The 27618-nt window shown below is 36.9% G+C and overlaps 1 protein-coding gene across 1 annotated transcript in view; it reads left to right on the top strand.

Annotated features, from left to right (window-relative positions):
- LOC124720378 (histone-lysine N-methyltransferase eggless-like) overlaps positions 1 to 26753 on the top strand; it is a 414374-nt gene extending 387621 nt beyond the window's left edge. Inside the window, exons 20-23 of the mRNA XM_047245705.1 lie at positions 4470 to 4647; positions 8020 to 8152; positions 25645 to 25793; positions 26467 to 26753. Of these exons, the coding sequence (XP_047101661.1) occupies positions 4470 to 4647; positions 8020 to 8152; positions 25645 to 25793; positions 26467 to 26673 (667 nt within the window). The 3' untranslated portion in view covers positions 26674 to 26753. The remainder of the gene's footprint in view (positions 1 to 4469; positions 4648 to 8019; positions 8153 to 25644; positions 25794 to 26466) is intronic.
- The last annotated feature ends 865 nt before the right edge of the window (positions 26754 to 27618 follow it).

Genomic DNA, 27618 nt, shown 5'->3' with positions numbered 1-27618 from the left:
TGGGTTATGAGGGGTAGCCTTATAACTACTGACCTCCTATCCGAAAGACAGGAAACTGTGTGTCACGCTAACTTATAAAAGGAATGAACAGTTGGTAATGACCAAATCAACCCACAATATACTTCAGTGCAATGTGTTGTGCCCCAAGGAAGAGTATTCGGGGCTTTTCTGTTTCCTGTGTACATTATCTATGTAATTGAACCCCAAAACTGCAAGGTTCTAAGCTATGCTGATGATATATCATTTGTCAGTTGTGGCCATGATAATCAAACTACTATGAACCATAATGAAATCAATTGTAATTTTCTGTCCAGTTGTCTTACTGCAGATGATTTACTCATAACTAAAGAGAAGACAGTGACAATGCAATTTGTGCTTAACTGTAATCAGAACATAAATAGTTTAGACCTGCATTGTTCCTTACCTACACAAACAAACACTATTTTTTGCATATAGTTGTTGATGAACACCTGTCATGGAAAGAACATAGAGAGCACATTTGTAAGAAAATCAGTACAAATGTGTACCTACTAAACGGGCCTCACCTTCCTGGACCATGATAGCATGAGACAAATATATCTTTAGTATGCTATTGAGATATGGGATGGAGCACCAGGTGTCTATACAGACAGGCTCTTCAGACTACAAACAAAAGACAGTAAGAGTGGCAGCTACAGTAAACAGAGGTGAGCGTTGTAGAGAAATCTTGAGAAAGTATAATGTACTAACCATCTACTCTATGTACATCCTGCAGGCAATAATATTTGTAAAACAAAATCCAGACTATAATGTAACAAGCAGTAATGTACATAGGTACAATAGACTGGGAAGGGAAAACTCTCAGAGAATTCCAAATAAAAACCAAAGGCTGCAGACCATAATACACATACAATAGGAACCATCTTTTATAACAGACTTCCATTTGATCTCAAGAGAACTAATTTAAATGCTTTAAAGAATAAAGTTAATCATTTATTAATAGAGAAAAGCTGTTATTCACCAGAAGATAGTAAGTTGTAATATCCCTTTGTGAACCAGAGTATGTAGCATTAGTTTGTTTATTCAACAAAAAACAATAATTTCTCACCTTCACAATTTATACAAGTGTGTGCACTTATGTATGTTAACTAAACCTTTGTATAGGTGAACTAAAATACATGAAATGTTCAAAAAATGATTGTTTAGGAATTCTGATTACTTCATTGAAGTAATCTGTTTCGTTTTCTAAATAGCCATTATCAAATTAAAGTAACCACTCAGTGAAAATAGGTCCAACATTTGCCTTCATATTTTGTGTCAACTTATGAATTTTAACATGAGACCATAAGAGTGATTGATTAACTGTAGTTTCAACTATGGCTGTCTGTAGGCATGTCTAGAAATGGGTAATATTTGACAGAAATCTCCATAACACAGAATTATTTTGCATCCATAAGGGGCAATAATATTCACAGTGTCCCTTGAAAGTTTATCGGCAACACTTAGCATGTCTTTGATGAGATCAGAATCACAGAGAAGTTGTGCATCCTTGCTGCGAGGGTAGATCTATGAAACTGATGTGTTCAAGATGGGAACAGGTAACCTGAAAACTGAGTATGGTATGTGTCCCTCTAGTAGGATACTGACAGCAGTACCTGCCCATGCAACAGTTAAAACAATCTCATTTTCACCTCTTACAATGTGATACAGAGATTCCATCATGGATGTTCAATTGTCTAACACAAAGTTCTGTAAATAAAAGGTTTACCAGAACCTCCTGCCCTGTTGATGAAATACCAATTGAGAACCTTATTTCTTACTTTGTTGCCTGATGCCTTCTGTTCTTTGTTTAGCTTCTCATAAGTTGCCTTGCTGTTTTGTTATGAGAAGTATAATGTTGTGTTGCAAATGCTATAATGATGAATTAAAAGTAAAATAAATTAAATTACAAAAGTAAATAGTACTTACCTGAGATGATGTGACTCAGTTCATTCCTGCAGTACACAGTGCTTGATTAAGGAAGTAAACAGCTCCAACCACTGTTGTGTATAATAGTAAAATTATTTTGTCAATAGATGGCATGTATGACTGAAATAGTGAATAAACACACTTGGATAAATTTGGGAGGACGACGGTTCAATCCCGCGTCCAGCCATCCTGAGTTAGGTTTTCCGTGATTTCCCTAAATCGCTCCAGGCAAATGCCAGAATGGTTCCTTTGAAAGGGCACGGCCGACTTCCTTCCCCATCCTTCCCTAATCCGATGAGACCGATGACCTCGCTGTCTGGTCTCCTTCCCCAAACAACCCAACTCCCAACACTTGGATAAGGAATCTAAACAACTGCAACAGCTGTTGTGCATGCTAATTAAACAGATTTTCAATAAATGGCACCTTCTATATATTTATAAAAATGTTTTCAAAGTAAAGTTTATTTTAATGACAGCAATAACTTTAAACTATTTGAGTATTTTTGATCATTAGTGGTGAACAAAATCTTGAAAATGGTGTTTCAGCCATTAATTGTGATTAAGTAATAAGTGAGATATTGTGTACAAAAGAAACAACATTGATAAATGATATAAGTATATGATTATGGGGAAATTGCAATAATACTTGATATCTGTTTCTGTGTTACCTTTATTGCTGCTGATGGCATCCTATCTGTTTGACTGATGATTTTTATCATAGGCTTCAAGGAACTTACTTTCAAGTGGCATTTTAAGTATTTTTGTTAGTCAAAAGTCTCATAAAAGTGTGAAGATATCATTATTTTGCTTGAGCACAGAAATATTCATAAGTGCACCTCAAACACATGAGTATACGTCAATTCAACACCATTATCACAACCACCCATATTTTATCTGTATTACCTGTTATTGTGTAAACAGCCTAATTGATTCATTTAGTATTCATTTGGCATTACCGGGGAATATGAAAGTCTGGTGGTGGTGGTGGTGGTGGTGGTGGTGGTGGTGGTGGTAGTAGTAGTATTAGAATTAGACATCTGTACATCCCTTTTACAAGGATATTGCACATGTCTTGGTATTATAATTTAAGAAGAACAAAAATAAAGAAATTCATATTTGCAGACTTTTACAGACTTACAGGTGTAGTATGATAGGGATGGAATAGGTATTTCACCATGACCTTATGGTAGGAACCATCTCCATCATTTGCTTAAATAATTTGGGAAAACAATGGAAGATCTAAATCAGGATGGTTGGATGATGACCTCTACCCTCTTGAATATAAGACCACTCTGTTTAAAACAGTATTAACTCATTTGGTTTATCCCTAGTGTATAGTACTGGTCTGCAAATAAGTTACTTAATAATGAAGAAGGCTAATGCAATACTGTCCATAAACATTTTCCATTTATTTCTCGTTCATGCTAACTACAGACACTAGACACACGTTGTCTCATAATACTACACACACTATGTGGTGACCATTTTGTGCACTCCAATTCCTCATTTGCTAGCTAAAAAAACTGAGTGAGTATCCCTCTATAATGAGTGCCATATTGAGCTCACAGAGAGGATAATGTGTTAGTATTATTCATGGCATAGCTTTGGGAGTAAGTTTTTCCAGAAAAGAAAAGAAGAAATATAGGAGGAAAGTGTTATGTGGAATGTTTGATGTTTTATTATCATTATTATTAACTATTTGCATCACATTTTTTATCAAACACATGTGAAAGTGTTAACTAAGTAATTTAACGGATATTAACTAAGTAATTTAATGGGTACTTTTAACTGCCTTTTAAAATAAGTCTGTTTTAGTAATTTCTTTGATCTCCTTTGATAATTTATTGTACAGGTTTATTCCTTAGTAGAAAATGGTGTCTTGAGTTACATATTTATTCTTTCTTGGTAAATGGATAGCGCTGTTTGAGCAGTAATTACCAGTGTGTACAACTGTGGTAAATATATTCACATTGTGCAGTTAAATGCCCCCATGTTTTTAAAAGATCTTTATAGTGACCTTGACAATTATTTCTGGTTATTATTCCCTGTAGTTTGAAAATTGTGTTCCTATTTTGTGCATTTGTTACCCTGAAAAGAATGCTATATGTAAGAACTGAGAGAACTTCTGAATGTTTTATAACTAAAAGAAGTAAGCTTTAAACAATAGAAAGTTCAGTAGGAATTCAACAATGTAGGAAAACACAGATTGCTACTTACAGTAAAGAAGACACATCAAATTGCATACAGGCACCATTGAAAGTAAGCTTTATGTTTATCAAAACATTCAACTCTTAATGTCTCTCTCTTGCTAACTATGTTTAAATAACATTTTATTGCATAAGAAAGCATTAAACAGAGTTAGATAACAATAACCACTGAAACTAGCAAGTGCCTCTTTCCATTTTGTTCTAAACTGTCTCCTCAGTCCCCATCTTTTAGTCATGGGATATTCAGTTCTTTCAGTAACAATATCTTATTGTTCATTATTCTGTCATTAATGTTATTGTCATTATTATTTTCAGATGTAAGTGTTCATCAACTTGCCTTAACAGGCTGGTTCAACTTCCCATGAAGTGTAAGATTCAGGTTTTCATGACTCCTAACCGTGGATGGGGAATACAGACTCTTCATGACACACCAAAAGGCAGTTTCATCTGTTTATATGCTGGGCTTGTACTTCCAGAAAAAGTGGGAGACACTGTAAGTAATTTGCTCTCAAGTATGGATAAGTATCACTTTCAACTCTAATCTAAAGCATATTGTGGACTGAGTAGAAAGAGAGAGAGAGAGAGAGAGAGAGAGAGAGAGAGAGAGAGAGAGAGAGAGAGAGTCTGTGTGTGTGTGTGTGTGTGTGTGTGTGTGTGTGTGTGTGTGTGTGTGTGTGTGTGTTTTACAAATGTTTGAAATTAAAAAGGCCTACCACATGTAATTTGGACAGTTTCCAGTGAAAAGTGCGGTCATTATATAGTTTACATTTTGTGTACTTTATGTTACTGCATATGAAATGCAACCAATATGTCAAAACTGTTTTGCTGGAAGAAGAATTGTATCACACTTCAGTCTAGAGTAAATACTTTTTATATAGCAACAATATGCCACTTTGCATCCCACTTGAAGCTGTTTTCACAAAAAAGAAAGTAAATGAGCTACGTATGAGGAGTAAACCACCCTGTACATTGTATTTTCATGTTCATGTCCTTGTAAACACAGCCTGACTATCCTGTCAGATGCCTTTCCTGCTAACCCCTCCTCTCTCAGATGAAATGAGAGGGAATTAGTGTATCCTGTATGTCTGTTTCCAATGTTATCCCATGTGAAAGTTTGAGAAAGTATTTAAATGTTTGAAAATCATGTAAGAATGTAGTACAAGCCACCTAATCAGATGTGGGAAACTGCCGAATTCCATATCCAGGATGGCTGTCACTCCAACTCTTTGTTAATCTACTGGGTGGATTCAGTGCAGGGCTGGCACACCTCTCTGAATCACAGAAATGACATGCCAATTTGTGTGGCTATCAGGTCAGTTACACTTAAAACTAAACTCTTGGTAGTTTGGGTTCACTACAGTGAGCATGTATAAGTAAGTCATGTGTATATGTGTGTGCATGGAAAAAAAGGTTGGAAAAGTCTGAAGACACGAGTGTGTTAAAAATAGTTAAAGAAAGAAAGAAAGATAGAAAGAAAGAAAGAAACAGGGGAAGCAGTGAAAAGGGCCTTGTTTATGGAGGAAAGTGGGAATTAAACAGAATAATGTAACAGTACTCTGTTTGCCTCAATGAAGTAACTCCTTAAATTTTATAGGTTATAGACCCAGTAGCCAAAGCTCCATCTTAGCCAAATGTCCATGCAGAATTTAAAACACCTACTTAGTTGAGATACTTACAAACTTTAAATCTTTGGTAGCTCACAGATCTTCTTTTGTCAGTTATTCAAAGGAATATTGTACATTGTTACCTTCTGTTGTGATACCTGGATATTCTTAACAGTTTGCCTTGTGGAATTGATTCAAAGACTATTTGAAAAGTAGTGGACTTTAGACAGTAAAAAGTAGCACTTGAATACTTAAGGCAAATTTATTAGAAAAATCTTAAAACTAGAAAATAGTATCACTTCTCTACAGAATCACTGTTTATGTTTAAGCATGTATCCTACATCTTAACTAGTTGGCAAATTCCCTCTTTATAAAATACTGCCACTTGAGGTTGCTAAGAGCCCTTGTTGGGTTTCTTAACTAGAGTGATAGCACTGGGAGCCAAATCACTTATTGTCAATGAATGGATAAATAAAATAAATAAATATCTGTGTGCTTAGAGAAGTGAAGAGCATTTGGAGCCATGTCAAGGTTGTAAGTCAGATGTACAAAAAGTTGTACTAGTAATGACATGCTAATTCTGTTGTTTGCTGGGCAGTGTGTTGTGAGCATTTCTGTATAAAACATGACACCAATCATGAAAGAACTGTGACACTTGTTTTGAATGACTCTCCTCAGTTTTCTGCATCACAGTGTACATCATAATTTATTGTTTCCCACATTCCATAAAACACACAAACAAGACTTTTTTAACAACCCAATAATTACAACCTTAATTGGTCTGGCTGAATTTGGCATTATTTTTTTTTTTTTTTAATTTTTTGGTCATGTGGTATATGACTCCACATCATTGACTGCTGTTTTATCTCTACATTAGCATAGAAAGCCATGGTGCATCACCAGGCACACTTATGTAGTGTACAGATTATTCTCCCACTTTGTAACAAAAGGCAAAGTACAAAGAGACAGTCATCTCTTGAATTTTGTGATTTTCAGATCAAAGTTTTGGAACACAAAGAACACCGAACTTAGACTAGTGTTATTTTATTTAAAACAGCGAAATCTTCAGAGAGTTGAGATACCATGAAATGTCAGAATACAAGACTCTTTGTCAATTTTCTGTATCAGTTTATTATTGACTATAGAAGGAAAGGCACTTTGCTATCATCATGAACATTTACCCTACCACTCTAAAGCAAATGGCAACAGTGACACACAAGATGTTTACTCATCACATTTGACCCATAAAGAGCACAAATTTCACAATGAATGCCAACAGCTTTGTGATCTTCAAGCCATTAAAAACCATGCTGTGAATCTTGAAACTTTTTCTGCCATAGTAAATACTCTGTGTGTTTTAGGATGGCAGCCAGTCATTCTCTGTTATCATGTATAATATTTCATATGAGCACTTACCAGACATATATATATATGAACCATCAAAGACTGAATTGTAAGAAAATGAAACGCCTATAGCAGTTCTTATGATGTTATTTATTGTGTAGCTACCAGTTTTGGCACTTCAGTGAACCATTTTCTGGCCATAGTTGATGATGAAATGGTTATCAAGATCCACACCTACATCTACCTTTAGTTTATTTTCTAAGCATAGTATTTACAATTCGTTGTTCACTCAACACAGAGATGGCATTGATTCCTGTGAGCTTTTGCTTTCCTTATGTTTGTGTTTGTAACACAATGCTAGATGTCAAACATCAATTTTTTTTCAGGAGTAGTTTTATTTGTGCTACTTTTTATATTTTGTTCATATGGCTGTGCTGTAATACTCTGCAATTATGAAAGTATTTGAAGTTCAATTTATTGCAACATTCATCCTGATTACCAAATCTGACACCCTCTAACATCAACTTATTCACACACGTACAGAAATTTGTGCCCAGGAAAAATATAGTCCCAAGTGAAGAGTTATTTCTGCCATAGGTGGGTATTTCATAGACAAAGTATCCTCATCACACATGTGCACATGTGGTAAAACTTTGTACAAAATGGATTAACCTGAAAAGGTACTATGTTAGAAAAAAGTTGTCTTTGATCATTTCTCACTGTCAAGCTGAAAACTTTTCAGATTGCACTCATTTCTTGTTACAATAGGCCCTGTACCCATTTCTACTATGGTGACAGTGATCTAATGTGTTGTCTTTGGGAGTTAAGTTTTTTTGCCACAATGAACAGAGAATGTTCTCGTAGTTTAGTGTACAGTTACTGCGGTATACTTCTTTACAAAAGCTGTGTTTGTCTAGTTGGCAAAAGAAGCTGGCGATGAATATCAAGCAGACTTGAATTACATAGAAGATGCAGAAGAAGTAAAGGAAAACTATGAGGAGAATCCATATGAAAGTGAATTAGAGGAGGACTGTGGCAAAAGGAAGAACTGTAAGTAATTCTGCAGATACTATATAATAAGCACTTAAGCTAAAAGCATATAATGCAGTAAATGAAAGTATTGAATCTGGAAAGCACATCTCTAAAATCCTAACAAGAAAAGTTATGAAAGAAGGTATTATTTTTTCACATCATTCAGTGCTTTATAACAAGCATGCTCTATGCAAAGAGAATTGTGGTAAAGTAGTTAAAACATTGAAAGATTAAGTACTAAATACTGATTCAGGCAAGAAAAAGTTTCAGAGATTGTTTCAACCTATAGTGGGAATGGTCGATATAGGTCATACAATATTTAAGAGTAAAAATAAATATATTGGTAAAATATTAAAAAGCACCATCATTTTAATTGGAGATAAATGATTGCCAAAATTATTTTTTAACATGATGAGTCACAAACAAAGGAGCAGAATAAGAGGGAATATTTGTTTTCAAAGGCAAACTTTTTGAAAAATGCAAAGAATTAGTAGTTTTCATAATATGTTCTAGCTAAATAGTCATTACAGTGTAGAGAGTATGACCAGAATAGAACTCATAAAAATACTCCTTTTAAAAATAATGGCTCTCCTGAGAGAAGGGTGTCAACTATAACAAAAAGCTCATATTTTTGTTATGACTTAGTTAATTCATTTCTGTACTAGCTTCTCCATTGTATAATTCCTACACAAGAGAAGTCAGTGCTTACTACATGAGAGAAGTCACAGCAGTTTGTAGGCATGTTAATTAAAGCCAACACTGTTTACACAGGCAGGCTAACCACAGGACCAGTGAGGTGCTGACGTTTGCCACAAGTACTTTGTTACTGATATTTTATATGTGAACAAGGTACTTTCCTCATACCATGCCCTTTGACCCTATGAGAGCAGATGTTCCATAGCTCAACCATAGTACACTTGTGCCCATAAGTTCAGAGATCTTAAAAAACTGCAAACAGTGAGGCCTGGCTGTAATGCTTGTGTTAAAAGGCACCTGGCAACATTTTGAAACTTGACAAGCATATTGAAAAATTGGCTGTGGGCCATAAATAATACTAAACATGCATGATGTCCCTCTGTCAGTGACACAAAGAATGTAAGTGCGTCACGTCATGTCCCTAATGACAATACAGGTTATACAATGTTTCCCTGTACTGTAGATCATGTCAGCCAGCATGGCTTATGTTAAAGCCTCCAGTTGTTGAACAAGCATCCTCTGGGTATAAAATGATTGTGTTACATCCTAATCCAGGGTCTTTCAGCTTAAGTACCCAATTATGGACAGACGGATGCCTGCAGGCCTAGATAAGCACGGGTGGGCAAACAACTGATGGTGCATTCAGGCAGCCTGTATGATGACACCGCCCTGGCTGAGTACTCTCAGGCAGGGATGGCCAAGTGGCTCACATGTGCACAGAATGCATCGTGCTAGTAATACATAATGGGTAGCCTATAGTATCTCCGACTGTGCAAGGGCAAGCTAACGGAAGCTTGTGGGCCCCGTGCACATGGAGCCGCATTGAAACAGACTTATCTAGTTTCTCCCATTCATATTTAATTGTTTACAAGTCTGTTGAGGAAACAAGATGGCAGTTCTAGATGCACAAATCCACTAATTGTAGGTACTTGGTCACCAAGTAAACCTTGTGTGGAAGGCACAATCATCAGTCAAATTGAACTCTCAGAAGTGTATATTCCATTGCTGGAAACCATATCTGTAGAGTCTGCTGTATCTTGGAGCTCCTTGGAAATATGTATAGTGTACCATGTTGGTGCTCCAGTCTGTGAAAATGGTATGGGCATATTAGTCTTTTTCCAAAACAGTAGTAAGGTTTGAACTTTAGCCATGTTAACAGTTACATAAATTTAAACTCGTACACCAGAAGCATACATCACCACTGATTGTTTCTCCACACATAGTAGACAAGACATCACATTTTCCAAGTTATCGAATGCCTCTACATGAAAGAGAGTCTGTGGGAATTTGCTGAGTTTAAAAAGCAACCATTTAAGGTCACAATATGCAGCATCTTATGACATAAGGTCCCCGTAATGCTGTTTAATGTACCTTCTCACCTTGAATTTTCTCCATGACCATTGGATCATGCTGTACATTATATTCTACACAGATCCATCTTATTTTAACACTGATTGCTCTCCAATATGCAAGTAATTTGGTGAGTGGCTATGATATAAATCAACGCAATGTATTCACTTGGCCATCCCACTTCTCTGCAGCTCCAATACATTAAACAGTCTTATATTCATGTACCATGTTTGATATGTATTTCTGTGGTGCCGTAATGCAGTTAGGTTGCACAAAAATGCCATGATGCAATATCAAACATGGATCTCTGAGATCACTTACTGTACAAAATATAATTGTCAAACTCTCATCTTATGTATGAGCCCCATTCAGTAAATAATGCCCCACAATTTTTTCTCAAAATATGTTTGAAGCTTTGAATTAGCAAAAGTGCTAGGTATCAAAAATGAGAAATCTAGCTATTCCAAAAAAACTGTTTGGTTAGTCATTTTATGCGTGTTGTTTGTAAATGACACACTATACATTTTTTCATCCATAGCATTGCTGAGAGGGATGTCCTAAGAGTCATTTCAAAACTTCAAGCTAAAATGTCTTGTGGTTGGGAGCTGCTATAGGAATGCGATGAGGATTAGTGAAGCTTCTGAAACATCTAATAAATATCTCCCTCTGTCATGGAGAATTCCCTGATTTTTGGAAAATCACTGAAATCCTACTGGTGTATAAGAAGGGAATAGAAACTGACATGAAAAATTATAGACCAATATCATTAACTTCAGAGCTTGGGGAAATTACTAGAGAAAGTAATATTTTAAATCAATTTGAGGCACATTTCATCAAATATAATATATTGGTAGGACATGTTTTGAGGCATCAAGGGATCACAAATTTAGCATTGGAGGGCAGCGTAGAGGGTAAAAATCGTAGAGGGAGACCAAGAGATGAATACACTAAGCAGATTCAGAAGGATGTAGGTTGCAGTAGGTACTGGGAGATGAAGAAGCTTGCACAGGATAGAGTAGCATGGAGAGCTGCATCAAACCAGTCTCAGGACTGATGACCACAACAACAACAACAATATATTTAACAATCTAAATCATGGCTTTACGAAAGGAAGATCTACTGTAACATCAGTAGAAATCTACATCTACATGCATGTGAATACTCTGAAAATCAAACTTAAGTGCCTGGCATAGGGTTCATCAAACCACCTTCACAATAATTCTCTGTTATTCTGTTCTCTAACAGCATGTAGAAAAATGAACATCTATATCCTTCCTTTTATTATGATGCTCATTTCTCCCTATGTATATCAATGTCAACAAAATATTTTTGGATTCAGAGGAGAAAGTTGGTGATTGAAATTTTGTGAAAAGATTCCACTGCAATGAAAAATACCTTTGCCTTAATTGTGTCTGTTCCAAATCCTTTATCATATGTGTGACACTCTCTTCCATATTTCTCAATAATACAAAACATCTTTCAACTTTCTCAATGTACTCTGTTAATCCTACCTGGGAAGGTTCCCAGACCATGGAGCAATACTCCAGAAGAGGACAAACAAGCATAGTGTAGGCAGTCTCTTAATGGATTTGTTATGTTTTCTAAGTGTTTTGCCAATAAAATGCAGTCTGTGGTTTGCCTTCCCCACAACATTTTCTGTGGGTTCTTTCCAATTTAAATTGTTTGTAATTGTATTTCCTAGGTATTTAGTTGAATTTATGGCCTTTAGATTACACTGATTTATCTTGTAACCAAAGTTTAATTGATTCCTTTTAACACTCATGTGGATGGCGTCACACTTTTCATTATTTAGGGTCAATTGCCAATTTTCATACCATTCAGATATCTTTTCTAAATGTTTTGCAATTTGTTTCAGTCTTATGATGACATTACTTGTCGATGAACAACAGCATTATCTGCAAACAACATAAGCTGGCTGCTCAGATTGTCTCCTAAATCAGTTTTATATATAAGGGATGACACAGATCCCATAACACTACCTTGGGGAACACTTGATATCACTTCTGTTTTACTTGATGACTTCCTATCAGTTACTATTAACTGTGACCTCTCTGATGGGAAAGCACTAATCCAGTTACATAACTGAGATGATATTCCATAAGCACACAATTTCATTCCAAACCACATGTGTGATACAGTGTAAAAAGCCTTTTGGAAATCTAGGAATATAGAATCAGTCTGAAATCCCTTGTTAATAGTATTCAACAGTTCATGTGTGTAAAGAGCTACTTGTGTTTCACAAGAACGATGTTTTTACTAAATCTGTGTCGACTGTGTGTCAATAAACCATTCTATTCAAGCTAATTCATAATTTTCAAACACAAAATATGTTCCAGAATCCTGCTGCATATGATAGGAGCCTGTAATAGTAGATTACTCCTGCTACTTTTCTTGAATATTTGTGTGACCTGTGCAACTTTCTAATCTATGGGTACAAATCTTTCGTTGAGCAAGTGGTTGTATTTGATTGTTAAGTATGGAGCTAATCCAACAGCATACTCTGAAAGGAACCTAATTGGTATACAGTCTGGACCAGAAGACTTGCTTTTATTAACCAACGTAAACTGCTTCACTACTCCGACAATATTTGCTTCTAAGTTACTCAGGTTGACTGCTGTTCTTGATTCGAATTCTGGAATATTTACATTGTCTTCTTTGGTGAAGAAATTTCCAAAGGGTGTGTTTAATAACTCTCCTTTTGCAGCACTGATGTGGGTAGTATTTCCATTGCTATTGTGCAATGAAGGCACTGACTGTGTCTGGTCACTATATACTTTACATACCACCAGGGTCTCTTCGGGTTTTCTGCCAGGTTTCAAGATAAAGTTTCATTATGGAAACTATTATAAGCATCTCACATTGATGTCTACACTAAATTTTGAGCTTCTGTAAAAGATTGCCAGTCTTGGAAATTTTGTGTTCGTTTAAATTTGGCATGCTTGTGCCATTGTTTTTGCAACAGTATTCTGAAACCATTTTTTGTGCCAAGGGGGATCAGCTCCATCATTTGTTAATTTATTTGATATACGTAAATAAATAAATTTTTCATTTATTTTTCGAGAATTTGAGGGGGTTACACTATAAAACTGTATGAGTCAGGTACATGTATGAAATTCAAGTTTTCTTTGAACCTTTCAGCAATGAATCATCTGAGTTGGAAGGTTGGTAGAAGGATCCAATTATTATTCTATTCCGGTTGCCAAGAATGACATCTGCCCATACTAACTCGCAGGAACTATCTTCTTCCATTTTGCAATAAGATACAGTACTTCTGATAGCAACAAACACACCACCACCAACTGTGTTCAAACTATCCTTACTGTTAGGTTCTTTGCAAAAACTTTGGCTGAACTTATCTCCAGCTTTAGGCAGCTTTCAGTGCCTATAACAATTTGAGCATCAGTGGTTTCTATTAGCACTTGGTCCACCCCCGGTATGAGTGGTCAGTGTGACAGAATGTCAATCCTAAGAGCCTGGGTTCAATTCCCAGCTGGGTTGGTGATTTTCTCCACCAAGGGACTGGGTGTTGTGTTGTCCTAATCACCATCATTGAAGCACAAGTCACCGAAATGCCGTCAAATCAAAAGACTTGCACCCGGTGGGTGGTCTACCTGACAGGGGATCCTGATTACATGACATTTACATTTTTTATTAGCACTTGGAGCTCTTTTACTTTTCCAACCCAGCTATGACAATTTACAGTTGTTACACTGATGGTTTCTATCTACATTCTTTCTATGGTTGACCTGCACCCTTTGTGACTGAAGACATTTTTGTGTTTTGCCGAGATCCTCTAACTTAAAAAGCCGCCCAGTTGATGCGACACAGCCCCTGCTACCTGTGTAGCTGCCTTCTATGTGTAGTGGATTCCTGACTTACTCAGTGGAACCCAAAACGTAACCACCCTATGGCGCAAGTTGAGGAACTGCAACCTACCTGGTTGCAGAATTGTCTGAGCCTCTTATTTAGACCTTCCACTTGGCAGCATACCATGGTCTGCATTAGTCCTGTTGACTATGCTGCAAATGATTGACTCTGCATCCATCTAGCAAGCAAGACTGGCAGCCTTTACCACTTCTGTTAGCCACTAGAAGTCAGAGAGAATTTCTTCCAATCCAAAGTGACACACCTCATTGGTACTGGCATGAGGCACCACCTGCAGCTGGCTGCACCCTGTGCTCTTCATGGCATCCATAAGGACCCTTTCCATGTCTGAAATGACTCCACCTTCTATGCATACAGAGTGCACGTTGGCATTCTTCCCCAGGTTGGCAGCCAAATACTAAACAAGCTACATAAAGGAGACAAGGTAACAGGCCCTTCCTGGATATGAGTAAAGCCTTTGATACTGTGCATCATAGAATTCTATTGCATAAATTAGAAGCATATGGGATGAGAGGGGTAACCTTACAACCACTTACCTCCTATCTGAAAGACAGGAAACAGTGTGTCAAGGTAACATATAAAAGGAATGAACATTTAGTAGCAATCAAATCAACCCAAGAGATACTTCAATGTGGTGTGCCCAAGGAAGTACATTCTGTTTCCTGTGTACGTTAATAATTTAATTGAACTGCGAAAGTGCAAGGTCATAAGCTGTGCTAATGACAGACCATCGGTCAACTGGAGCCGTAATATGCAAACTACTACAAACTGTAATGAAATCAAATGTGATTATCTTACTGCAGATAAGCTACTCATAACTAAAGAGAAGACCATGACAATACAATTTATGCTTAGCTATAACCAGAACACAAATATTACTCTATTATACCTCCATTGTTCCTTAGCTACACAAACACACACAAATTTTGGGTATAGTTGTCATGGAAGAACATAGAGAGCACATTTGTAAGAAAATCAGTACAAATGTGTACCTACTGAAAAGGGTCTCAGCCTTCCTGGACAATGATAGCTGGTGACAAATATTCTTTGGAGTGATATATCCACATCTTCAGTATGGTATTGAGATACGGGATGGAAAAAAAAAGAAAAAAAGAAAAGGACAGTAAGAATGGTAGCTAAGGTAAACAGGAATGAGCCTTGTCGGGAAATCTTTAGAAAATATAAAATACTAAACATTTACTCTATGTACATCGTGCAGGCAATAATGTTTATGAAACAAAATCCAGAATATAATGTTACAAACAGTAATGTACATAGGTACAATACACTGGGAAGGAAAAGCTTTCAGAGAATTGCAAATAAAAAACAAATGCTTCAGACTCTAGCCCACATACAATAGGAACCATCTTTTACAACAGACTTAATCATTTATTAATAGAGAAAAGCTGTAATTCAGAAGACGACTTCCAGTTGTAGTATTCTTTTGTAAATCAGTGTACATAGTGTTAGTTTGCTTTTGTGGCACAAAAATGATAGAATCTGATCTTCAACACAGTATATCAATGTACGCATTTATATTTTAAGTTGTAATGTCTCTCTGTAAAACAGTGTATATAGCATTAGTTTGTTTTTTGCAGCAAAAATTAATATTTTCTCACCTTCACTATTTATATAAATGTGTGCACTTACATATGTTAACTAAATCTTTGTATATGTGAACTAAAATCCATGACAGTACATGAAAACTGTTTGTCATATGGACAGCAAAAAAACAAATAACTAAACAAATAAATATGTAGCTATTCAAAGGAAATTATCATCAAAAGTCATTAAAACCAGCGAGCAATTTCGTTTATGACAATATTAAAAGTAATTTCGTTGAAAGGACTAAGTTTCATATATTATCTCTTGCAACTATGTTGTTTAAAATAATATAAAATCTTCAGTTATAACACACACTTTATTTTTTTGTTACAATACATATTTGTCTTATGAAATTTTAGACCAAAAATCAATACACCAAATTAAGTTCAAAGTTTTTCATAAAACTCAAGTTGTTTTTGCCTGGCAGATAATCTACAAAGCCAGTAAGTCTATTTTCCTTGTGTTATCCTGAAGATGACATCAATACCTCCCTTGATCTCTCTGCCCATGGTGTCTTGAATAGTCTTTGTACATCTCATAATGTTCACTTTGACCATGGCTCAAGATTACTGAATGTTTTCTTGATACATAATACTACAGGTTTTTCAGCTTCTATCCTTATTGCCACAAGTTTAGTGATCTCAGTGTGCTTCAAGTAAAGCAGTTCATCAGCTACCACTTTAATGTTAGAGTAATTATGGGCTTCCATTTTAACTCCTTGAAAAGGCTTGGGAAGTTTTGTGGATGTGATGACACCACATAAGCCATCGGATATGTCTTTGTAATCTCTCATGTTTCTTTATAATACCAAAGTCTTGGTCACATAAGAGACTACTGTGACCTGTGATAAAAAAAAAAATGTTGAACAGATTAAAACAGCTCATGAGACACAACATACACTAGAATAATTATAGTCTGTCAGTAAACTGAAGAGCGAGCGCGCAAGTCCCCACTCTGCCTACCCTGCTACGTCACAGGGCACTTCTACAGGCTGTTCCACAACGTAGTACAGTCCCTGCCACGGTGTGCACTTTAAATCTGTGATGACGCCATGTACAGATACGTCCTGTCTGCGTTTATTTTTAGACAAATGCGTTAATAGTATAAGGAAAACAAAAGACGATAGCTTCTTCGAAATAAAACATTATAGAGTAAATAATATTAACATAAGAATGGAAGTCAGGAATCTACTACAAACATAGAACCGAATACCAATTCATATGAATGTATGTTCCTCTATTCGTAAGACGAACCAGATATAGTGCAATCAGTCTGTAGAATTTAAGGCTTGTTCTTACTTTGTGTTTCTACTAAAAGGTAGAAGTTTTCTTTGAAGGGCTGCATTAAAACTTAACAATTCTTACAACACTAAGAGTGTTTCAAAAGTAACCAGAAATTTATAATTACGTGTGTTGTAGTAGTTCGATTCGCACTGTTTCTTGTGTCATTGTCTTCATAAACATGTCTGAAAAGTATTTCCAGGTAAATCCCATTTCACACAATGTCTTGTGTAAAACATCTTTCTGCAACGAAAATGTATTTTTTGTTTCATGCCACTGAGTAATTTCCGTAATGTGGGAATTATTTTTTGGTTTATGTAAAAGTCCTCCATCGTTTATCGAATGACCGATTTTCTGAAACTGTCTATAACAATGGGTTTCCTCCCTAAATTATTAGTTTTTCTTCACGACGATTCCAGTAAACCATATGCCTTATTTTTGCGTTCCTTCCTTATGCGTCCTATTTTGGTGAGGCTGATGTTTGCATAAACTGCAGCCCTTTGATTGGGACTGGTAATATTAGCCAACAGTTCTTTTTGTGTAGCCTCCTTAACACAAGCTGTAATAATGTTAGAGACGATCGAACGCTCATTCTGCGCAAATATCTCCTTCGTATTCTGCACATTTTCTTGCAATGCAGGACGATTATCCATCACTTCCGGATACTGAAGTATATCAGTGAGTACACAAAGTCAGCTGACTGAGATTGGCAACTAAGATCCCACGAACAGAAACGACGTACATCACTGCACGCCGAACTACACTGCTAGATAGGTAATGGGCAACTGATTTTGGGTTGCCCTGTAGGCCAGTGGCAGGGTTCTTCCGGGAAAGCCCACTTCCCCCACCTCCTGTGAATTATTATGGGTGGAGGTTACACTCAACAACCGAGCTAGGTTAATAATTGGCTCCTTTTACCGACCTCCCGACTCAGCAGCATTAGTGGCAGAACAACTGAGAGAAAATTTGCAATACATCTCACATAAATTTTCTCAGCATGTTATAGTCTTAGGTGGCGATTTCAATTTACCAGATATAGACTGGGACACTCAGATGTTTAGGACGGGTGGTAGGGACAGAGCATCGAGTGACATTATACTGAGTGCACTATCCGAAAATTACCTCGAGCAATTAAACAGAGAACCGACTCGTGGAGATAACATCTTGGACCTACTGATAACAAACAGACCCGAACTTTTCGACTCTGTATGTACAGAACAGGGAATCAGTGATCATAAGGCCGTTGCAGCATCCCTGAATATGGAAGTTAATAGGAATATAAAAAAAGGGAGTAATAGAAGGCAGATTTCAGACTACCTAACAGATAAAAACGAAAATTTCTGTTCTGACACTGACAATGTTGAGTGTTTATGGAAAAAGTTCAAGGCAATCGTAAAATGCGTTTTAGACAGGTACGTGCCGAGTAAATCTGTGAGGGACGGGAAAAACCCACCGTGGTACAACAACAAAGTTAGGAAACTACTGCGAAAGCAAAGAGAGCTTCACACCAAGTTTAAACGCAGCCAAAACCTCTCAGACAAACAGAAGCTAAACGATGTCAAAGTTAGCGTAAGGAGGGCTATGCGTGAAGCGTTCAGTGAATTCGAAAGTAAAATTCTATGTACCGACTTGACAGAAAATCCTAGGAAGTTCTGGTCTTACGTTAAATCAGTAAGTGGCTCGAAACAGCATATCCAGACACTCCGGGATGATGATGGCATTGAAACAGAGGATGACACGCGTAAAGCTGAAATACTAAACACCTTTTTCCAAAGCTGTTTCACAGAGGAAGACCGCACTGCAGTTCCTTCTCTAAATCCTCGCACAAACGAAAAAATGGCTGACATCGAAATAAGTTTCCAAGGAATAGAAAAGCAACTGGAATCATTCAACAGAGGAAAGTCCACTGGACCTGACGGGATACCAATTCGATTCTACACAGAGTACGCGAAAGAACTTGCCCCCCTTCTAACAGCCGTGTACCGCAAGTCTCTAGAGGAACGGAGGGTTCCAAATGATTGGAAAAGAGCACAGGTAGTCCCAGTCTTCAAGAAGGGTCGTCGAGCAGATGCGCAAAACTATAGACCTATATCTCTGATGTCGATCTGTTGTAGAATTTTAGAACATGTTTTTTGCTCGAGTATCATGTCGTTTTTGGAAATCCAGAATCTACTATGTAGGAATCAACATGGATTCCGGAAACAGCGATCGTGTGAGACCCAACTCGCTTTATTTGTTCATGAGACCCAGAAAATATAGGTACAGGCTCCCAGGTAGATGCTATTTTTCTTGACTTCCGGAAGGCGTTCGATACAGTTCCGCACTGTCGCCTGATAAACAAAGTAAGAGCCTACGGAATATCAGACCAGCTGTGTGGCTGGATTGAAGAGTTTTTAGCAAACAGAACACAGCATGTTGTTATCAATGGATAGACGTCTACAGACGTTAAAGTAACATCTGGCGTGCCACAGGGGAGTGTTATGGGACCATTGCTTTTCACAATATATATAAATGACCTAGTAGATAGTGTCGGAAGTTCCATGCGGCTTTTCGCGGATGATGCTGTAGTATACAGAGAAGTTGCAGCATTAGAAAATTGTAGCGAAATGCAGGAAGATCTGCAGCGGATAGGCACTTGGTGCAGGGAGTGGCAACTGTCCCTTAACATAGACAAATGTAATGTATTGCGAATACATAGAAAGAAGGATCCTTTATTGTATGATTATATGATAGCGGAACAAACACTGGTAGCAGTTACTTCTGTAAAATATCTGGGAGTATGCGTGCGGAACGATTTGAAGTGGAATGATCATATAAAATTAATTGTTGGTAAGGCGGGTACCAGGTTGAGATTCATTGGGAGAGTGCTTAGAAAATGTAGTCCATCAACAAAGGAGGTGGCTTACAAAACACTCGTTCGACCTATACTTGAGTATTGCTTATCAGTGTGGGATCCGTACCAGATCGGCTTGACGGAGGAGATAGAGAAGATCCAGAGAAGAGTGGCGCGTTTCGTCACAGGGTTATTTGGTAACCGTGATAGCGTTACGGAGATGTTTAATAAACTCAAGTGGCAGACTCTGCAAGACAGTCGCTCTGCATCGCGGTGTAGCTTGCTGTCCAGGTTTCGAGAGGGTGTGTTTCTGGATGAGGTATCGAATATATTGCTTCCCCCTACTTATACCTCCCGAGGAGATCATGAATGTAAAATTAGAGAGATTAGAGCGCGCACGGAGGCTTTCAGACAGTCGTTCTTCCTGCGAACCATACGCGACTGGAACAGGAAAGGGAGGTAATGACAGTGGCACGTAAAGTGCCCTCCACCACACACCGTTGGGTGGCTTGCGGAGTATAAATGTAGATGTAGATGTAGATGTAGAAAAGCGCTGCTCGCTCTTGAGTTTACAGACTATACTAGCATTCTACTTACTATTCTGACCCATCCACTCAACACTCCAGATAGTCAATTGCTTCCTTGTAGTGACTCCAACATTCAATACAGATAAAAGGCAAGAGACTGTTTCATTGCCTCCTCTTTCAGTGACAGACTCCCCCCATATATACATTTGTGAGTGCCTGATATCAGTTATGTTACTATAGAAGTGGAGGCAAGAAATCTGTCTTCTGTGAAACTTCTCACTGTGTGCTAGAGTAGGCACATATGGTACTTGCTCTAAGTCAATAGAGATACAGCATACATCACTACCTAGTTATTGGGAAGCATCACTTCTCTTCTTCATTCGTGTTTGCATAGGTGCAGTTCCAGGTTTCTTTTAGCTTCTGAACTCATTGTGATCTGAAGTATAATTTATCACTAGAAACAATCAAATAGCTTACACATGCTCATTCTATGTTTCTTGAAGGACAAGTTCAGAAAATCATTCTTAAATACAGTGTAGTAATATTTGAAGGCCAAAAGAGAACTTGTATGTTTTTTCTTGAAAGCTGTGTTCAAATAACTGATGTGTAAGTCAGAGCTAAGGTATTCTCTTTGTGATTTTGATGTAAAGTTAAGATGGCGAAGGTCTCTGACAGCTCACAGTGCTGTTGCCATCTTTCAGAAGCAAAGCACAAGTGGCTGCTGACAAGAAGAAGAGTAATCTATAAAGCTGTGACAACTGTATGGCACTGCCATAGAGACAGGTACAAAATTGCATTACAGTATTGGTTTAGTTAGGTGCACAAAGCTGCCATGTCCAGCCCACTGAAACTGTCAGGGATCAATTTACGCTGACTCAACTTTAGTTTAATGGCTGATAGCTCTTGGAGTGGGTTGTGTGTAGTCTTAGGCAATTTACTGGTCAGCGCAAGTAAACTTACTAACAGCAGATCTCTCTCTCTCAACTATATAATGTGTATTTCCCATTTTCTTCTTCCTTGCTATGGTTTCATTGGCCTTGCTTTCTTTCTGGTTGGAAAAATATCGAGATTTTTTTTAATCTCGTAGAGCTTGTAGCCCCCATCATAGTTACATTTAATGGAGTTACAATTAGCTAGTAAATACCACACAACAAACTAATATGAATACCAACAATACAGCAATCAGCATACAGGCAATTACATCCTTTGAAACTACAGAGCTCCATGGACTATGCACATAAACCATCTACCCATGCTTGTGTGAATAGCTTATAAGGCCCATAGCATTTGGCCCAATTGATATTTAGTATGTATTGTTTCTCTGCACATATGTGAAAATATATTTATTCATCTGATATAATTAAATTATTTTTGAGACATTTGAGTCTCATCTTTGCATATGATAATGATGGAAGCTTAAGAAATGAATTAAAATTTTGCCGTGGCCAGGACTTGAAAGCAGGTCTCCTTCCTTACTACGCAGGAATGTTAGCAATTATACCATCACAACACTATAGCTAAAATTACTGCATGGATTACACTAGCCCAATGCCCTCCATAATACAGATTTCAATTCACATATCCAGCTTATTTTCCCTTCTTAGATTTGAATATCACCCCAGCATTGGGTAATGGGAAAATCCTGCCTGTACCTCAGGCATAGTTGATCTATAGATCTGATATAATGAAATTTTCCTTAAGTCATTTGAGCCTCATCTTTATCTCCTATAGTGACACAAGCTGAATAAATAAGCTGAAGATGTGGTGTTGTAATGGCTAGCATTCCTGCCTAGAAAGCAAAGAGGTCCAGATTCAAGTCTTGGCCACGGCACAAATTTTAATTGATTTCTTCATCTTCCATCATTATTGTAGACTAGGATGAGTCTCAAATGTCTTGAGAAAAATTTAATTATATCACTTCTATAGGTCACCTATGCCTGAGGTACAGGATGGACTGAGTTGCAACAACTTTTCAGAATTCTTTTTGAAGTTCCATAAACCTCACATTGTCTTCATGTTTTATAGTTTTGATAACTGTATTAATTTCAGTGAAGGGTGTTGGTACTACTTCTAGTAGTTTAAAATGACTTTTAAGTATATTCTCTTGTTTCTTCAACTGAACCATTTAATCCTATATTTGCTGCTTCATTTAAAAAGTCATTGTTAAAAGTGCGTGAAACTTGTGAATTATTGGTCACAACATTGTCATTAAATTTAATTGTTGTTCATCACCTATAAAACAGTCATTTTCACATTACTTGCAGCTGCTGTAGGGCAACCCCATGTGTTCCGACATAATAGTCTAGTGCCACTGTAAAGGTTTTCCTTCCGCAAATCACCTCTCAAAATTGGATATTGCAGGCCCAAGCTAACATACCACTGAATAGGTGCATCTGTCATCTGCACTGCAGTTTTACCAGCAGTGTCAAAAGAATATATACTCATGAATTTTTAAAAATTTCTGTTATCCTGTCCAGGTTTTCTTCATTCTCATGTTTGTTGTCACCACATTGTATAAATCATAAACATTTTTGTCCATGGCAGACTAGCATTATATAGATAACTTCAATAGTTCATATTCACACAAGAACTTTCATTATCACTCTAATTTAGTGCTATACCCTAGAGCTTCATCATGCATTGTCTGGTGTATGATTGTTGTAGTGTGTGTAACATGGCAGAGACCGGTACTAGAGCACCATCTAAAGCTCATATTTCACCATTTCCACTTCCTCCAGTGCCTTCCCTATTAACTGAGTTTCATTGAAGAAAATATATTAAGCTGTGTGTGTGTGACTTGTAAATCAAACACATTAAAAACCTACTTGCAGTTAGAAAAATAATCAACAAATAAAATTCCATGGAAACCTTACATAGAGCACTCAACAGTGTGTATACTTGTAAATAATTACAAACTCTGCTCATACACACACACATACACACACAAACCGCCAAAAAATTTACAATTCCTTGATGCCTCACAAGGTACTGCCAAATGAATCATTTCTTTTAGTCAGCTTTTGCCATAAATTTCTTTTTCCTAAATTTGATTCAGTAACACTTCATTTGTTATTCAGTCTTCCCACCTAATCTTCAACAGTATTCTGTAGCACTACATTTCAAAATCATCTTTTCTGTTTTTGTCTGAGTTGTCTATTGTTCACACTTCAGTTCTTTGCAATGCTACACTCCTAGCGAATATATTCATTCCTGTTTTACACATTATAACACAGAAACTAATTACTGTACAAGTACCAAACTAGTTAGCATTAATGATTGGAGTGTGGGGTGCATGATTTCTGTGTGTTACAGTCCCACTGTCCAGTTCCAACTATGGTCACGATGTGCACTTCTTGATGTGTCAACATGAGCTTGGACAAAAGGAGCAGGGTGTTGTTAGTGAAGCTCTACTATCGAACCAACAGTAATGCTTCTGCTGCACTTCGAGAACATCGCTGGCTGAAAGGATTACAGAAGAGTCCTCTTTCTCTACCTGCTGTGCAGAGCATGATGAAGTAGTTTCAATCAACTGGAGAACTGGGTGTTGCTCCAGGGAGAGCACAGTGACTGGTCGTGCCACAGGTGGTTGATGAAGTCACTGTTGCTATGGCAGACAACACTGCACAGAATTCATGATTGTCGGGTAGTGCACCTACTGTGTCACGACAGCTGAACATCCTGTGGTCCACTGTACAGAAGGTGCTTCGAACCATTCTCAAATGGTATCTGTATAATATCCATATCCTACAGCAGTTTGCACCACAGGATGTACAAAGACATGTTTACTTCACTCTCCACTTTCTCACAAGAATTGAAGTTGACCATCCTATGGACAGACGAAGCTCATTTTTCTCTGGTGGGTGAGGTGAACTCACAGAATTGCTGAATGTGGAGTCACTGTGCATGAAGTTTCTCTGTATGGTGACTGTGTCACCATATGATGTGGCTTCACAGCTACATTCATCATTGACCCATTCTTTTTTGAATAAGTTGACACTCAAGGATGAGAGATGTGCAGTGTGACTGGTCAGCATTACAGCCATATGCTTCACCAGAATGTCATACCCACCCTACAGAAGACAGACACATTGAACTCGATAGTTTTCATGTAAGATGGGGGCCCCACCACACATCACTCAAGAAGTTCACCTTTTTCTCTGAAACATGTATGGAAATGATCAAATTATCAGCTGATCATTTCCAAATGCTTGGACGGCACGATCACCTAATCTTACTCTCTGTGATTTCTGTTTGTAGGTCTACCTGAAAGACAGGCTTTACCAGGGTAATATTCACACATGTGCAGACCTGAAGCACAGCATATCAAGAGACGTAGCCATCATACCTATACCTACATGCATTGTTCTGCTGTGCAGAATGCAATGCTGCACTTCAGACTCTTCTGGACACTGATGGGTGCCATATTGAGTCCCTTTTGTGCACTGATGGTATTGCCATGTAATGGTATGATGTACCACAGCAGCACATTAAAAGTGTTTCACTTGAATTGGTTCTGCATTATCTCTCTTTCCCATGTCCTTGACATTAATGCTACTAAGTTTGGTCCTTGTACAGTAATTAGTTTCTGTGTTACAATGTGTTAAGTAGGGAAAGTTTCATTATAATCACCCAGTATATTTGAATAGCATCTACATGAATCCATTCCTGACCCATCCCCCCTTCCTCTCGTGTACTTGATGTTTTGATAAATGAATTCTAGAGGCTGTCTATTAACTTGTGCAATGTAACAATTACTGCTTCCTGAGGGGGTTATATTTTTTGCATGTTTTGTTTTTTCTGTTGTTTCTCCTTAAAAGATTATTTGATTACTTGGTTTACCTTACCAGACATATTTTAAACTTCCATGTGGTATTTTTCTGTACTGTTCATGATGATGCTGCTGCTGTTCTCAGATTGTTGATTACTGCAGTATGTAACAAAATTGTTTTCTGCAAATACTATATAACTCTTCATTTCTTTCTATGAACTGTGTAATCAGAATCAGTTTTTTGCCTCCCCTTCAATGCAAGTGTAATATATAAAAACTGTACTTACTAAGGATTTCGCTTCATAGTTAGTTCTCATAAAATGTCCACCAATATCTAAAAAGTGAACAGTCTCTAAGAAATTATCTCTGTTTGTAGAACACACTTGATCTACAGCTCTTTCATGCTTGAATACTGCAGAAAACATAGCTAAAATATATTGCTGTGTTAATAATGTTAATTGTTGATATTTTTAGAATGTAATTAGTTGAAAGACATAGCTTACTTTTTTTGCTATAATATCGCAATATAATATGTTCTTCATTAGCAAAACACAGAGAACAAATCACAATTTCTCGGAAGTTAACTGGCAAGAGGTATAGAATTGTGGCACCGTCTGCAAGAGTTCTGTTTGGCCGAAATGGAAGATATATCCTGGATGCTAAAACCTGTGGAAATTTAGGTCGTTTTATCAATGTAAGTAGTCAATTTATCAATGTAAGTAGTCAACTTTTCTTCTCATCAGTTACAACCACTAATTGCGGATCTCTGAGAAAGTTGAATGATGCATTGCCATGTATAGAATTTGATAACATGTAACAAACTACTGAATTTTAATATATTCTGTGTTATAACTTTTGTATTGATTTTAGCCTAAACGTGAGAGAACACATAACAGTAATTACTGTTACAGTTTTATAAACAAGACTGAAAGACTGCTTTATGAGATGCCAATGAGACATTGTCCAAGTTTTATTCTTACTGTGTGTATTTATTCTTACATGAATATTAAAGGTAATGGCAGGATGGGTATCCTCAGAAAAATAAGTAATGAGTAAAAATTTACAGGAATGTGTAAAATGAAGTTGCATGTTATAGGGTTTGTGTTTGGCATGGAAGTTTAGTGAAGAGCAATTTTGTTCCGTATTTCTGTTTGCATAGACAAAGGTATGAAGTAAGCCACTAAGGGCTAGTAAGTGTGTTGCCATGAAAACATAAGATAATCTACCACCATTATTTGTATGTGTATCTGCTTCCGATGTTCATTATCTTCTTGCTGAATGTAATAATCATGCTATTAATATTAATTTTGAAGTTTTTCATAAGTGAATCATTTTCAATAAGGCTCTGTGTATTATCCATGTTGCAGCATTCGTGTAATCCAAACATGTTTACCCAGAATGTCTTTGTGGATACACATGATCTCCGACTACCATGGGTGGCTTTCTTCACCAATTCATTTGTGCCAGCCAGTACAGAGCTGACATGGAACTATGGTTATGATGTGGACAGTGTTCCAGACAGAAAGATCATTTGTAAATGTGGTGAGCCAAATTGTCAAGGCAGGTTGCTATAAATAGTTGTTGTTGTTGTTGTTGTTGTTGTTGATAAGGGAGATCTGTAATTATTTATTATTTCATAAAGTTTGAGCATAAAATGAACAAGTGTTTTTGTTTAACTGTTTCAGTACACTTTAAGTAAAATGTATACTGATGAAATGGAAATAAATTTATGTCTATAGTAACAAAGATTCCTTTATTTGCCCCATGGCATGTCTTGACTTTGGAGATACAGTGAGTCAATGCTTATAAATATTTTCAGTGTTCATTATCCTGTATTGTGCCACTCATTATTGGCATAGAGTATTATTAAAAGCTGTTAATAGTTGCATTACTTTTGAATGTTTGGCCACATTTCTATGTCCCCCAAAAGTATATGAGTGGCTTCTTGAAAAGTGTATGTAATGTAATTTGTACATTTTCTCTGAAAATATGTATTAATTAATGAAACTGTAAACTGATTAGTAAATTATTTGTGTAACAGTGCATTCACAATGAAACTGGTATATAAAATGTGCAAAATGTGAAAAATGTTGACATACATGAAATGCATTCACCGTTGCAAATATGGATAACCATCTGCTGTATAATGGAAGACGTATCAGAAGGCATTGTAATATCATAAATTTTTAGATGTTCAAGAAATCTACTCCGGCATTATAGTATAAGAAACATTCAGTTTTCCGGAGATATCAGCAGTGAATTTTCACGCAGTGTTTCGAAGATTACCACATTTGCATGGTTAGTAATAGAATGATATCTTACTTCTGCTCAGTATACCTTTTTGTCATAATTCTTCTAACTGGTTTGATTTGGCTTGCCTCTTCTATGGCAACATCTTCATCTCTGAATTGCACTTACTTCCATTGCCCTTAGTTATATGTTGTATACATTCCAGTCACTGACTTATTACAGGCTCCATCTATTTTATTCTCTGAGGTGTAAACATATGCTATCATCAT

The sequence above is a fragment of the Schistocerca piceifrons genome, chromosome 11, assembly GCF_021461385.2.
Source record: "Schistocerca piceifrons isolate TAMUIC-IGC-003096 chromosome 11, iqSchPice1.1, whole genome shotgun sequence".
Classification (NCBI taxonomy): domain Eukaryota; kingdom Metazoa; phylum Arthropoda; class Insecta; order Orthoptera; family Acrididae; genus Schistocerca; species Schistocerca piceifrons.
Note: the sequence above shows the minus strand (reverse complement) of the source record. Positions and strands in the feature narration are given on the sequence as shown.